Source organism: Xyrauchen texanus, chromosome 6 (assembly GCF_025860055.1).
Source record: "Xyrauchen texanus isolate HMW12.3.18 chromosome 6, RBS_HiC_50CHRs, whole genome shotgun sequence".
Classification (NCBI taxonomy): domain Eukaryota; kingdom Metazoa; phylum Chordata; class Actinopteri; order Cypriniformes; family Catostomidae; genus Xyrauchen; species Xyrauchen texanus.
The window spans coordinates 1,387,674-1,402,673 of record NC_068281.1 but is presented as its reverse complement, the minus strand read 5'-3'; the positions used below and the strand labels follow the sequence as shown (position 1 = coordinate 1,402,673).

Here is a 15,000-nt window from a genome sequence, read left to right as displayed (position 1 = left end):
AGTAATTTAATTAGTTACTTCTATACTCGTGTTACATAGTGTATAGATTCTCTAAAACAATATTGAATTAAAAATTTACATTTAACGACTAATGATAACATTTATTTTCTCATTCAACGCCGTCCCTTTAAATGCATTGGCAATAATTCAGACAGAGTAATTAGTACAGTAATCTATTTGCAATGTAGATGTAATTGGTAACTTTTTTGGAGTAACCTTACCCAACACCGTTTGCCAATAATTAACGAAACATTTAATTTGTGAACTTCCCCTGAAAAGTGTAGTTTGCAACCTGATCCCTTTAAACGTGCATTTGCAAGATGGGTTCCAGTTGCAAAATAAAAACCTTAATCCTTAGTTCAGGGTACTAAGGGTGTGCTTAGTTTAAGGGGTTTTCCTGCAACCGGTTGGAGGATTGTGTCTTTACTGTGGTTCGGTGATGCTTGTGTTTTTGTCCCATCAGAAACATGGAAACACGTGACTGGCCATCTAGTAGAGTATTGCAGAAGTAAAAGTCCCATTTATTTTCAACATACAGAATTAGCCTAGACATAAGGGATGACGTATATCATTTTCTGACTTTATAACAAGAACTCATTTTACTTTCAAAAACTAGGCTACCCATAATCCTGAAGAGAGAACCCGTCAATAAGAGAAGTCGCTGTTACCATGGAAACACCCATTCTGCCATGATATTAAAGTGTACATTGTATATTATACTTGTAATTAATGACTTGCAGTCAGTAGTTTTATGTAATTTTGGATTGTCATGTGCAATGCTGTCGCGATAGCCTACATTTCTGCTTTGAATTAAAGTTTGTAATGTTTGGATTTGGGTCAGAGGTTGTTGGTTTAGTTCATGCTTGCAACTCTTTTAAAAAGAAATATGTGGCACCAAGGCAACTTAATATATGTTTGAACCAGTCTGGCCATTCTCTACTAACCTAAGGGGTTTCCGTCCACAGAACTGCCACTCGATGGATGTTTTTTTTGTTTTTGGCAACATTCGAAGTCAATTCTAGAGACTGTTGTGCATGAAAATCCCACAAATACTCAAACCAGCCCGTCTGGCACCAACCATCATGCCACGCTCCAAATCACTGACATCACATTTATTTTCCCCATTCTGGTGGTTGATGTGAACATTAACTGAAGCTCCTGACCCGTATATGCATGATTTGATGCACTGCACTGCTGCCACCCGATTGGCTGATTAAATAATCGCTTGGATGTTTGTTGGTGCCAGACGGGCTGGTTTGAGTTAGTGGTCGACCAATACATCAGTGTTTAATTAGCGGCATCGGCCGATTTTATTTTCCCGTTTGGCTGATTTATTTTATTAAGGGTGCCGAGAATCGCCTGCTTGCATGTGAAGCAACTGAGATATGTAAGCGACCAGTCATGGTTCGGTTTCTTGTTACGTGCCATCGTGTTACTACAATAACAGACCGGTGTGGAACACCCTGTCATTTAAACGATCCGCATATCAGAGTCGCGGCAGACACGTTTGAGCTCATAATGGTAAAGTGTTCGCCGGTTTCATTCTCCCTCTCTCGCCTCAACAGTTCCCTGTTACTTTTAACTGTCTAGTCTAATGATAAAAAGGCCAATATCAATAAAACCAATATCATATACCATCAGCAAATATACACATCTCGTTTAAACATGTAATAAACCAACCTCACAAAACTTCAGCAGATCCAGCGTCCTGTGGAGCGCTCATTTATTTACTAGCGTTTTCTTCCCGTCGAGCGCTCCTCATATCTTCCTCTGCACCGTGTCTGCTATCAGCCAAAATAAAAAAACTTCATGATCAAAAGATCCTCTCATTCAGATTGTTGCTCGCGCTGGATCCGCACGAGCGCAACTTCAAGGCTGCGTCCAAAACCAGGAAGAGGCTGTATACGGAGGTGCAATGAGTGCTTTTCAAACTGTTCAGAGATCAGTTTCCTAAGGAGTTCCATTCATTCAGAACAGATGTCAGTTAAGCCATTAACTGATTAGGCAGCAAAGTTGCAAGTCAGCCACATACGTTTACGGATGCAGCCCAAAGTAAAAGCGTTTCACGTGTGCTGTACGTAAATGTCTTATTGACATAACACGGGTCTTTTAATGATTAACAAACCTGAAATATACTATTTTGAAATGTCTGCGTTCCCAGTTGTGCACTCACTGACAGCTGATTTGCTGAGAAAATGACTCGAACAAATGATATTTGTTCACAGTTTGTTGTTGCGTGCAGCCAGTGAGCTCATTTCATCAACAGAAAGGGTTAAAACCGGGCAAATTTGGTTACCCCATGTGACTACCCTCCCTAGCAACCGGGCCAATTTGGTTGCCTAGGAAACCTGACTGGAGTCACTCGGCACGGCCTGGATTCAAACGCGTGACTCCAGTTGTGATAGTCAGAGGATGAATCCCAGCTGCCTCCGCTTTTGAGACTGTCAATCCACGCATCTTATCACGTGACTTGTTGAGCGTGTTGCCACGGAGATGGAACACGTGTGGAGGCTTCACGCCATCCACAGCGGCATCCACGCACAACTCGCCACACGCCCCACCGAGAACGGGAACCACATTATAGCAACCACGAGGAGGTTACCCCATGTGACTCTACCCTCCCTAGCAACCGGGCCAATTTGGTTGCTAAGGAGACCTGGCTGGAGTCATTCAGCACACCCTGCGATTCGAACTCGTGACTTCAGGCTACCCAGCCACTAAAGTAATGTCTTCTAAAGTGACACCATTTGATCAATATTTAAGTACTTTTTAACTATAATCCGTGTGGAGTTCACGCGGCCTCATGTGATGTATTCGCGTTGGCATGTTACGGACGTAATCTCACGTTTTCCTTTCAGTCGAGACATCCAGGATAAACACAAGTGCACCATTGTGAGTAAAAAAACAAATAAACCAAAACCAACCACGGTACTGTTTCGGTGTTCCACCATCTCACTTGTAAACAGCACTGCGGTTCTCGTGTGTTTCAAATGCCAATGCGATTGCATCACACGTGTGTACTGTGCCAAATCGGAAGCATGATTTAGAGTAAAAAAAAATCCTTAAATATTGATCTTTTCGCACCAAAAGTGATCATGTCACTTTAGACGACTAATTTAACCACTGGAGTCGTATGGATGATGTTTTTACTGATTTTTGGAGCTTCAAAAGAGAAATCTCCATTCACTTGCATTTTAAGGACCTTCTGAGCTGAGATATTTTACTATTTGCCTTCAAATGTGTTCTGGTGAAGAAATAAAGTCATACACATCTAGGATATCATGAGGGGGAGAAAATAATGAGAGAATAAATTTTTTGGGGGTGAACTGTCCCTTTAAAACGGATGTTTACAATAGAGACAAGCCACATTCTTCTGGGGTGTTAAACATTTACACGTTTATCAAGGTTAACCAGGCGTCTGTTTAGTCATGTTGCACCGTTGCTGTAATACAAGCCTGCCTGGTTTAAACAATGAAACCTGTGTGTCATTTTATTCAGTCAATCTAGATAATTTAGCTAGTTTGTCTCTTTAATCTATTTAATTTAACTAAGTAATGTCACACAAGCAAAAGTGTTTCATATCATGTATCTTTAAACACAAAGGAGACTTTAGGTGGCATGTTAGCCTCAGTCACCATTCACTTTCACTGTATGGGGAAAAAGTAAAAGATGCAATTAAACTGAATGGTGACCGAACATCTTGTGTTCCACCGAGGAAAAGATGTCTTCTGCGAAAACAACACGAGAGTGACTAAATTGACAATTGTAATTTTTGGGTGTACTGTCCCTTTAATTAACTGGTCCTATAAAAGGATGACTGATGTATGGAGAATCTGGTGGTTTTGTCTACATTAAATCTGTTCAGTGCTCTCAGATGAAGCTCTTGTTTGTACAGAGTTCATCAAGATGCATAAATAGTGTGAAGAAACATTTAGTGCAAGTCTGTTTACAGGCGCTTTATGTACTTCAAGGTTTTAATGCTACATCTGCGAACAGACGTCATGACGGATCGAACGCTTGTGAATGTTTCCTCCATCCAAACCTGTAATAGTGTCATGAGAAAGTCTCAGGCAACACAATGTTTTCGGGTAACTTCATTTGGCAAATTATGGGATACAAAAACATCTTGTAAAAATGTAATTATTCACCATAAGCAGATTTTCAGAGTTGCGTTTCATGTATAGCTTTCATGTATAGGCCCCTGAGATCAGAACGGTGGGAACCCTGTTGAATTGTATTAATTCTATACAAGCTATGAAGCATGGGAATATCTGTAGTGTACTCCTCAATACAAGTGAAGCTCAATCGACAGCATTGGTGACAATGTTGATTACCACAAAAACTTCATTTAGGCTCACCCTTCCTATTCTTGAGTAACACTTCCAATGCAAGTCAATGGGGTTTAATCTGTAAACATTCAAATACTCACTGTTTCACAAGTATACACACAAGACATGAACAATATGTGTGTTAACATGATTTTACTGTCTTAAAATCACTTTCTGACCACATCTGTTGAGAGATATAGACGATTTTACAACCTTTTGCCATGACAAGGTAACGCGCAAACCCTAGATCCCCTAAAATTAAACTTTTTCCCAAATTCAAACAACTTTACATCTCAAATGGTGCACTGATTTAATAGAAGAATTAATATAAGTGTGTTTTGTTATCGGCCCTAGGGCTGCACGATAATGATGAATATCATAATCACGATTATTCTATCATTTTAAATGGCAACCGTAAATTTTTTTACCGTTGCCACTGCTTGGATATCGATTGTAAAAGAACAAAAAACAAAACGTAAAATCGCATTAAACGGTTGCTGATGTTGTTGAAACTGTGTTGTCACGGTAACAATATTTCAGTAGTCGGTACCGATACCAGTTCAATTACACGTTTCTCAATACCAATTTCAAGACCACATCAAAAATATGATAATGTGATATTGAACAGACCAGTTTAGTTATTTTTAAGTATTTTAATAATTATAGTTTAATAATAATAATTATTATTAATTTAACAGTTTAGTTTAATTTCGTCATCAAAATGGTGTCTAATCAATACGTTCTTAACTTTTAACAAGTGAACATAAAACTTTTTAACTTTATTTTTTTTGCCAAACTTTTATTCAACAGATGTCTTGCTTGTGATACTTTTAATTATTATTATATAGAATATGAAATTTTACTATAAAGTTGTAATGTATTTGTATTCAATTTCAGGCATCTAGATTTTATTTTGAATCGTGCTTTTATTATGAAAAGTGTTTTTTTTGCCGTATGCTTCACTTTTCTGGATAAACAGTTTGTGACTGCAGTGATCATTGAAGACTTTTAAGAGCGCAGATGCTGTGATTTTAATGAAATGTATATTTTACATGATTCACAATGGATAAGTGCTCTGCTTTGTCATCTCGTACAACGTGACTGATTCTCAGTGTTTGTGTAGTTTCTAGCGGATTAGAGGTTGGATGTATTTAACGTACACATCTCTTCCACTGCGAGATTGCAGCCTTTATCGGTTTAATAAATCATTCTAGGGCATGTCACCATTTTAATTTGATTAGTTGTCAGTTTCAGTGTACAAGAATTAACGGAGCACGCATTCAAAATAAGCCTGTGAGCATTTTAAAGTTGTCGTGTGTCGGTTGTACTTTGCGCTGGTACCGGATAGAGTCCTGCAGAAACACCGGTACCGTTACATCTTTTATACTTGAGGATCGACTTGCTACCAAAGTACTGGTGGTGGTGTAGTGACTCGCCTCAATCCGGGTGGCGGAGGACGAATCCCAGCTGCCTCCGTGTCTGAGACGTCAATCCGCGCATCTTATCACATGGCTTGTTGAGTGTGTTGCCACGGAGATGGAACACGTGTGGGAGGCTTCACGCCATCCACAGCGGCATCCACGCACAACTCGCCACACGCCCCATTGAGAGTGAGAACCACTAATCGCGACCACGAGGAGGGTACCCCATGTGACTCTACCCTCCCTAGCAACCTGGCCAATTTGGTTGCTAAGGACACCTGGCTGGAGTCACCCACCATGCCCTGCGATTCGAACTAGCTGAACTCCAGGTGTGCTAGTCAGCGTCAATACTCGCCTCAGCGATAATTATATTGACAATTTGGAAATCGTTTTTGGCATGATCAAAATAATGCCACAAATGCTGTTAACTTGTGTTGAATCCGGAATATTCCGTTTAAGTGTTTTTGTCTCGTTTTCCAGTTTAAAAATGTCTAAAAATCCTTAAAACAAGATACATTTAATTGAGAACAACATATAAGATATTTAGACTTGCTTTAAGAGAACGTATCTTAAATATAAGTGTATTTTGTATAGAAGTGTTTTTTGTTTTTTTTTTCACTTGGTTATTCTTCTGCGAGCGCATTAAAGACTAAATATATTTTTTTTTCAAGATATATTCTCTATGCTGCTTCTCAAGTCAATGCATCATTTTTTAAAGGATTTTTTATATATTTTTTTCTGTAGTATAGCTGCTAAAGTAAATGTACTTTTGATTTAAAGGAGTTTTACATGTTTATATGGGAAAACGATCCAAAACAAAAACAAATAAATATATTTTGTTGCCGTGTATAATGGGGCAAAGACTACACCTCTCACCTCATCTTTAACTTAAACTCTCTCTTATTAATAAAGCTGTATATTGATAATTTACTTCACTATAAGAAACGCACAGTTACTTATATTATGATTCAATAAGTCACAAGCAATCACGTTACAATCTAGCTGCATTAAGCGTGTGCGCTCGGGACAAGCGTCCCGTGATCAGTAGTCGTACTGACCCATCCCTTGTCTGAAGGCCGCATCAGGTAATGGACAAACGCCTTTGCACCATGTTGAGAAAATGTCTGATGCATAGTTTAACTTAATTTAGTTTGTTATATTGGTTACATGATGGTCGATGCATGTATGAGTTTGACCTGAACAACACTCGTTATTTTTTGGCTGATTTGATTTCTCTCTATCTTTCCATAGGGTCATATGATTACATGATCTGTAATGTTATCTGATTCGCGTTTACGCAGCACACAACAAACCTTTTTCTCCTCAGTTAAGCGGAACATAATTGGTGAGGTCAAGCATTTGGTGTTCTGCACGGTGTTTACAAAAATAAGTCCTTGCTTGATCCTGCCGAACTCATCTAATCATATAATATGTGACCTGCTCTGTCATAAGATCCTGAGTTTGAGGGCCAATTTCACATCATCTCCTTTCATCTGATTTGAACGACCGTTGGAGGAGCTGAAGCTGGATTTGTTTGTCGACTAGAGGAAGCTGGGGGTGATGCTTGTTGTTTTTGGACTGTGGATGGGCGCCTCAGAACATGTCATGCCAACCAGTCACTTCTGCCTCATGTTGACAGAAGTTATTTTATTCTGACTGTATTAATGTGAAGTAATGTTTATTTAAATGCAGCTTAGGCTCTATCGACAGACCCTTGTGCCAAATAATGGTCCCGCATTTTATAAAAATAAGCAAAGAATAAATTTGTTGATTTTTTTGTGATTTGTCTCCCCAATTTGGAATGCCTAATATGCTCCAAGTCCTCGTGGTGGCGTAGTTACGTGATCCGGGTTGTGGATGAATCTCAGTTGCCTCCATGTCGGAGGCCGTCAATCCGCGCATCTTATCATGTGACTTGTTGAGCGCGTTACCATGGAGACAACGCGTGTGGAGGCTTAATGCTATTCTCCGCTGTATCCACGCACAACTCACCACACACCCCACCGAGAGCGAGAACCACGAGGAGGTTACCCCATGTGACTCTACCCTCCCTAGCAACCGGGCCAATTTGGTTGCTAAGGAGACCTGGCTGGAGTCACTCAGCACGCCCTGGATTCAATCTCCCGACTCCAGGTGTGATAGTCAGCGTCAATACTCGCTGAGATACCCAGACCTTCCCTAGCAACCGGGGCAAATTGGTTGCTAAGGAGACCTGGCTGGAGTCACTCAGCACACCCTGGATTCAAACTCACGACTCCAGGTGTGATAGTCAGCGTCAATACTCGCTGAGATGCCCAGACCCTCCCTAGCAACCGGGGCAAATTGGTTGCTAAGGAGACCTGGCTGGAGTCACTCAGCACACCCTGGATTCAAACTCACGACTCCAGGTGTGATAGTCAGCGTCAATACTCGCTGAGATACCCAGACCTTCCCTAGCAACCGGGGCAAATTGGTTGCTAAGGAGACCTGGCTGGAGTCACTCAGCACACCCTGGATTCAAACTCACGACTCCAGGTGTGATAGTCAGCGTCAATACTCGCTGAGATACCCAGACCTTCCCTAGCAACCGGGGCAAATTGGTTGCTAAGGAGACCTGGCTGGAGTCACTCCGCACACCCTGGATTCAAACTCACGACTCCAGGTGTGATAGTCAGCGTCAATACTCGCTGAGATGCCCAGACCCTCCCTAGCAACCGGGGCAAATTGGTTGCTAAGGAGACCTGGCTGGAGTCACTCAGCACACCCTGGATTCAAACTCACGACTCCAGGTGTGATAGTCAGCGTCAATACTCGCTGAGAAACCCAGACCTTCCCTAGCAACCGGGGCAAATTGGTTGCTAAGGAGACCTGGCTGGAGTCACTCAGCACACCCTGGATTCAAACTCACGACTCCAGGTGTGATAGTCAGTGTCAATACTCGCTGAGATACCCAGACCTTCCCTAGCAACCGGGGCAAATTGGTTGCTAAGGAGACCTGGCTGGAGTCACTCAGCAGACCCTGGATTCAAACTCACGACTCCAGGTGTGATAGTCAGCGTCAATACTCGCTGAGATGCCCAGACCCTCCCTAGCAACCGGGGCAAATTGGTTGCTAAGGAGACCTGGCTGGAGTCACTCAGCACACCCTGGATTCAAACTCACGACTCCAGGTGTGATAGTCAGCGTCAATACTCGCTGAGATACCCAGACCTTCCCTAGCAACCGGGGCAAATTGGTTGCTAAGGAGACCTGGCTGGAGTCACTCAGCACACCCTGGATTCAAACTCACGACTCCAGGTGTGATAGTCAGCATCAATACTCGCTGAGATACCCAGACCCCCTGAAAAAATGTGTTTTGACTAAATACAGAATATTTGATCCGTGAAGATTAGACTCTTTAATGTCGAAATCATGCTTCTGAAGTCTATTATATCTTTACACAGACAGGGTTGGAAAGAGATGATCACGCTGGTCTCATGCATGCATGTGTACTATTTATGTGGTTGGTATTGCCGTGTGATGTTGTAATAATTCAATTTAATTAGGACTGTGTATTTGATTCTGATTCGCAAGCTCTCGATTCGATATTTCGGTTTTAATGCTCATTTTGCTTGCATATGAAATCGAATCTCCCCCAGCTAATGTTGTTAATTCAGGGGAGCTTGTAACTAGGTGCATTGTAAAAATATAAATTTTACAACTTTTTATTTTATCATTCGTTTTTCATCATTTTGGTCACATTTTAGCTTTAAAAAATTTACAAATCCATGCATTGAATCAACAACTATGATGTCTTAAAGTTCAATATATCGTATTGCATATTGTTTATTGTCTACATGCATAGTTTGTACTATATATATAAGCGTGCTAATATGGTACTGTCTCTTTAAGAATGGCGGCAGCATCTCACAGGAGTGTTTGTTTTGGTCGAGTAAACCAATGAAAGTGCATGACTTCTTTAGCACATTCGTGCAATGTGTGATTAGAATAAGAGTGTGTTCACACTTGGCAGGAAAGTTTGATTGCTCTGTTAGTACGGTTCATTTGAACAAGTGTGAACGCTGCCATCTGAACCTTGGTGCGCACCAAACAAGCAGACCGAGACCGCCTGTGGTGGGAATCCGTCTGCTTTCAAACGAACTCTGGTGCGGTTCGATTTGATATGTGAACGCAACATGGACCAAAGACGTCTAAACGGACCAAAAACAGGAAGTAATTGGCTTAATACTGACCTCAAGCATACCTGATTCTTCTCATCATCGATATTGTGCATTTGCTTCATGGACTTCCAGTGATATTGTATTACTGTAAATACGTTGTTTACATTTTTTATTGTCTCCCATACTGAGCCTGTGTCTGAAATATATTCTGTGTTGCAGAAAACTGATGCAATGCTGCATTTGAGTTCAGAGATTCATTTCTGAGCTCCAGACAGTTGTTTGTGTAGATGGACAACAAAGACACGGGTGTTGAATATTTTAAATGTCTTCAGTCTGAGTCAGGTGATGGGTGTGAAACAGTCCATCATACATCTCAAGAGTGCGGCTGCTTTCTCAGAAACTCCTCTCACACAAATACTTCATCACTGGAGCGCCAGACACGGTGAAAACTGATGTTTTCCTGCTAGATTGTTGGAATATATACAATGTGTTCCCGATCAGAAAGCTGCATTAAGTCCTGTGAGGTTTGAACAAGGACAGTCGGTTTCTTTGACCAAAGTCTTTTTTTTTTTCTTTTTTTATAACCTTACAAAGATTGGTTTCAAAATGCCAGAAAATTTTGATTTTTACGGTAATTTAGCAATTATGTGATTGAATAAAGCAGCCGACTGTGACCTGTTACAGCACAGTAGAGTCTGTGTCAGTTGACATGCAGATGTTTTTACAGTCAAGAGATTGTGGAACTGCATCTGTCAGCATCTCACGCTGGATGTCCCCGTTTTAAAAATCTGTTCTAGAATGTTGACCACAAGAGGTGGTTTTTGTGTTAAGGGTTCTAGAATGTTGACCACACGAGGTGGTTTTTGTTTAAAGGGTTCTAGAATGTTGACCACACGAGGTGGTTTTTGTTTAAAGGGTTCTAGAATGTTGACCACACGAGGTAGTTTTTGTTTAAAGGGTTCTAGAATGTTGACCACACGAGGTAGTTTTTGTTTAAAGGGTTCTAGAATGTTGACCACACGAGGTAGTTTTTGTTTGAAGGGTTCTAGAATGTTGACCACACGAGGTAGTTTTTGTTTAAAGGGTTCTAGAATGTTGACCACACGAGGTGGTTTTTGTTTAAAGGGTTCTAGAATGTTGACCACACGAGATGGTTTTTGTGTTAAGGGTTCTAGAATGTTGACCACACGAGGTGGTTTTTGTTTAAAGGGTTCTAGAATGTTGACCACACGAGGTAGTTTTTGTTTAAAGGGTTCTAGAATGTTGACCACACGAGGTAGTTTTTGTTTGAAGGGTTCTAGAATGTTGACCACACGAGGTAGTTTTTGTTTAAAGGGTTCTAGAATGTTGACCACACGAGGTGGTTTTTGTTTAAAGGGTTCTAGAATGTTGACCACACGAGGTAGTTTTTGTTTGAAGGGTTCTAGAATGTTGACCACACGAGGTAGTTTTTGTTTAAAGGGTTCTAGAATGTTGACCACACGAGGTAGTTTTTTGTTTAAAGGGTTCTAGAATGTTGACCACACGAGGTAGTTTTTTGTTTGAAGGGTTCTAGAATGTTGACCACACGAGGTAGTTTTTGTTTAAAGGGTTCTAGAATGTTGACCACACGAGGTAGTTTTTGTTTAAAGGGTTCTAGAATGTTGACCACACGAGGTAGTTTTTGTTTGAAGGGTTCTAGAATGTTGACCACACGAGGTAGTTTTTGTTTAAAGGGTTCTAGAATGTTGACCACACGAGGTGGTTTTTGTTTAAAGGGTTCTAGAATGTTGACCACACGAGGTAGTTTTTGTTTGAAGGGTTCTAGAATGTTGACCACACGAGGTAGTTTTTGTTTAAAGGGTTCTAGAATGTTGACCACACGAGGTGGTTTTTGATTAAAGGGATCTAGGGTGTTGTTTACTACCAGTTGTTGTTGTTGTTGTTAAGAGAAGGGTTCTAAAACGTTGGCCACCACAAGAGGTTTTTTGCTTTTGTTTGAAAGGTTCTAGAATGTTGACCACAAGAGGTTGTTTTTGTTTGAAGGGTTCTAGAATGTTGACGACACGAGGTGGTTTTTGTTTGAAGGGTTCTAGAATGTTGACGACACGAGGTGGTTTTTGTGTAAAGGGTTCTAGAATGTTGACCACACGAGGTGGTTTTTGTTTAAAGGGTTCTAGAAGGTTGACCACACGAGGTGTTTTTTGTTTAAAGGGTTCTAGAATGTTGACCACACAAGGTGGTTTTTGATTAAAGGGATCTAGGGTGTTGACCACACGAGGTGGTTTTTGTGTTAAGGGTTCTAGAATGTTGACCACACGAGGTGGTTTTTGTGTTAAGGGTTCTAGAATGTTGACCACACGAGGTGGTTTTTGTTTAAAGGGTTCTAGAATGTTGACCACAAGAGGTGGTTTTTGTGTTAAGGGTTCTAGAATGTTGACCACACGAGGTGGTTTTTGTGTTAAGGGTTCTAGAATGTTGACCACACTAGGTGGTTTTTGTTTAAAGGGTTCTAGAATGTTGACCACACGAGGTAGTTTTTGTTTGAAGGGTTCTAGAATGTTGACCACACGAGGTAGTTTTTGTTTAAAGGGTTCTAGAATGTTGACCACACGAGGTGGTTTTTGATTAAAGGGATCTAGGGTGTTGTTTACTACCAGTTGTTGTTGTTGTTGTTAAGAGAAGGGTTCTAAAACGTTGGCCACCACAAGAGGTTTTTTGCTTTTGTTTGAAAGGTTCTAGAATGTTGACCACAAGAGGTTGTTTTTGTTTGAAGGGTTCTAGAATGTTGACGACACGAGGTGGTTTTTGTTTGAAGGGTTCTAGAATGTTGACGACACGAGGTGGTTTTTGTGTAAAGGGTTCTAGAATGTTGACCACACGAGGTGGTTTTTGTTTAAAGGGTTCTAGAATGTTGACCACACGAGGTGGTTTTTGTTTAAAGGGTTCTAGAAGGTTGACCACACGAGGTGGTTTTTGTTTAAAGGGTTCTAGAAGGTTGACCACACGAGGTGGTTTTTGTGTAAAGGGTTCTAGAATGTTGACCACACGAGGTGGTTTTTGTGTAAAGCGTTCTAGAATGTTGACCACACGAGGTGGTTTTTGTGTAAAGGGTTCTAGAATGTTGACGACACGAGGTGTTTTTTGTGTAAAGGGTTCTAGAATGTTGACGACACGAGGTGGTTTTTGTGTAAAGGGTTCTAGAATGTTGATCACACGAGGTGGTTTTTGTTGAAAGGGTTCTAGAATGTTGATCACACGAGGTGGTTTTTGTTGAAAGGGTTCTAGAATGTTGACGACACGAGGTGTTTTTTGTGTAAAGGGTTCTAGAATGTTGACGACACGAGGTGGTTTTTGTTGAAAGGGTTCTAGAATGTTGATCACACGAGGTGGTTTTTGTTGAAAGGGTTCTAGAATGTTGATCACATGAGGTGGTTTTTGTGTAAAGGGTTCTAGAATGTTGACAACACGAGGTGTTTTTTGTGTAAAGGGTTCTAGAATGTTGACGACACGAGGTGGTTTTTGTGTAAAGGGTTCTAGAATGTTGATCACACGAGGTGGTTTTTGTTGAAAGGGTTCTAGAACGTTGACCACACGAGGTGGTTTTTGTGTAAAGGGTTCTAGAATGTTGACGACACGAGGTGGTTTTTGTGTAAAGGGTTCTAGAATGTTGACGACACGAGGTGGTTTTTGTGTAAAGGGTTCTAGAATGTTGACGACACGAGGTGGTTTTTGTTGAAAGGGTTCTAGAAAGTTGACGACACGAGGTGGTTTTTGTGTAAAGGGTTCTAGAATGTTGACGACACGAGGTGGTTTTTGTGTAAAGGGTTCTAGAACGTTGACGACACGAGGTGGTTTTTGTGTAAAGGGTTCTAGAATGTTGACGACACGAGGTGGTTTTTGTGTAAAGGGTTCTAGAATGTTGACGACACGAGGTGGTTTTTGTGTAAAGGGTTCTAGAATGTTGACGACACGAGGTGGTTTTTGTGGAAAGGGTTCTAGAATGTTGACGACACGAGGTGGTTTTTGTGTAAAGGGTTCTAGAATGTTGATCACACGAGGTGGTTTTTGTTGAAAGGGTTCTAGAATGTTGACCACACGAGATGGTTTTTGTGTTAAGGGTTCTAGAAGGTTGACCACACAAGGTGGTTTTTGTGTTAAGGGTTCTAGAAGGTTGACCACACAAGGTGGTTTTTGTTTAAAGGGTTCTAGAATGTTGACGACACGAGGTGGTTTTTGTTTAAAGGGTTCTAGAATGTTGACCACACGAGGTGGTTTTTGTGTTAAGGGTTCTAGAATGTTTCCGAAGGGTGGGACTAAAATAATATATATCTGAGATTCAGATTGAATGTTTTTTTCTTAATCTTCTCAGGTCCGTTCACAGATGTCGTCACTGCTAACCTTAAGTTAAAGAACCCGTCAGACAGGAAAGTATGTTTCAAAGTGAAGACCACAGCTCCACGCAGATACTGCGTACGACCAAACAGTGGCATCATCGACCCCGGGGCCACAGTCATTATCTCAGGTTAGTACATTGCACCTTTAACTGAATTAAGATTTCCCTTTCACAGTCGGTATTTGTCTTGGACTTTACGTCTGTCAATAGGACAGAGACACTAGATTTTTTTGCACTTTGATGTTACCAACATTTTTAATACATCATTTCATTTAGGGGGGAAAAGCTACATTAGCCGTTACTAGGGCTGTCACGGTTGGGAAATTTGGCTGACATTTTTATGACACTATGTGCATTAATATTATTTGTTTCCCCCTCACAGTTATGCTGCAGCCGTTTGAGTATGATCCCAATGAGAAAAGTAAACACAAGTTCATGGTACAGACAATCTTTGCACCCGCAACCATCGCAGACGCAGAAACCATGGTAACCATCTTTACATGATCAAAGCAATATTCATTGTTCGATACAAATTCAGCTTAATCAACAGCATAGTCTCGATTACCACAAAACTAAATTTCATCTCGTCCCTGCTCTTCTTTAAATGTGTGTTCCAGTGAGACACTTCCAATGCAAGTCAATGGGGTTTAATCTGTAACATTAAAATACTGTTTCACAAGTATAGACACAAGACATGAACAATATGTGTGTAAAGAAAAAGAGGTACGAGACTAAAT

The 15,000-nt window shown here is 40.8% G+C and overlaps 1 protein-coding gene across 1 annotated transcript in view; it reads left to right on the top strand.

The window, feature by feature from the left end:
- Positions 1 to 15,000, top strand: part of LOC127645816 (vesicle-associated membrane protein-associated protein A-like) — a 24,993-nt gene that overhangs the window by 1,089 nt on the left and 8,904 nt on the right. Inside the window, exons 2-3 of the mRNA XM_052129500.1 lie at positions 14,240 to 14,392; positions 14,646 to 14,749. Of these exons, the coding sequence (XP_051985460.1) occupies positions 14,240 to 14,392; positions 14,646 to 14,749 (257 nt within the window). The remainder of the gene's footprint in view (positions 1 to 14,239; positions 14,393 to 14,645; positions 14,750 to 15,000) is intronic.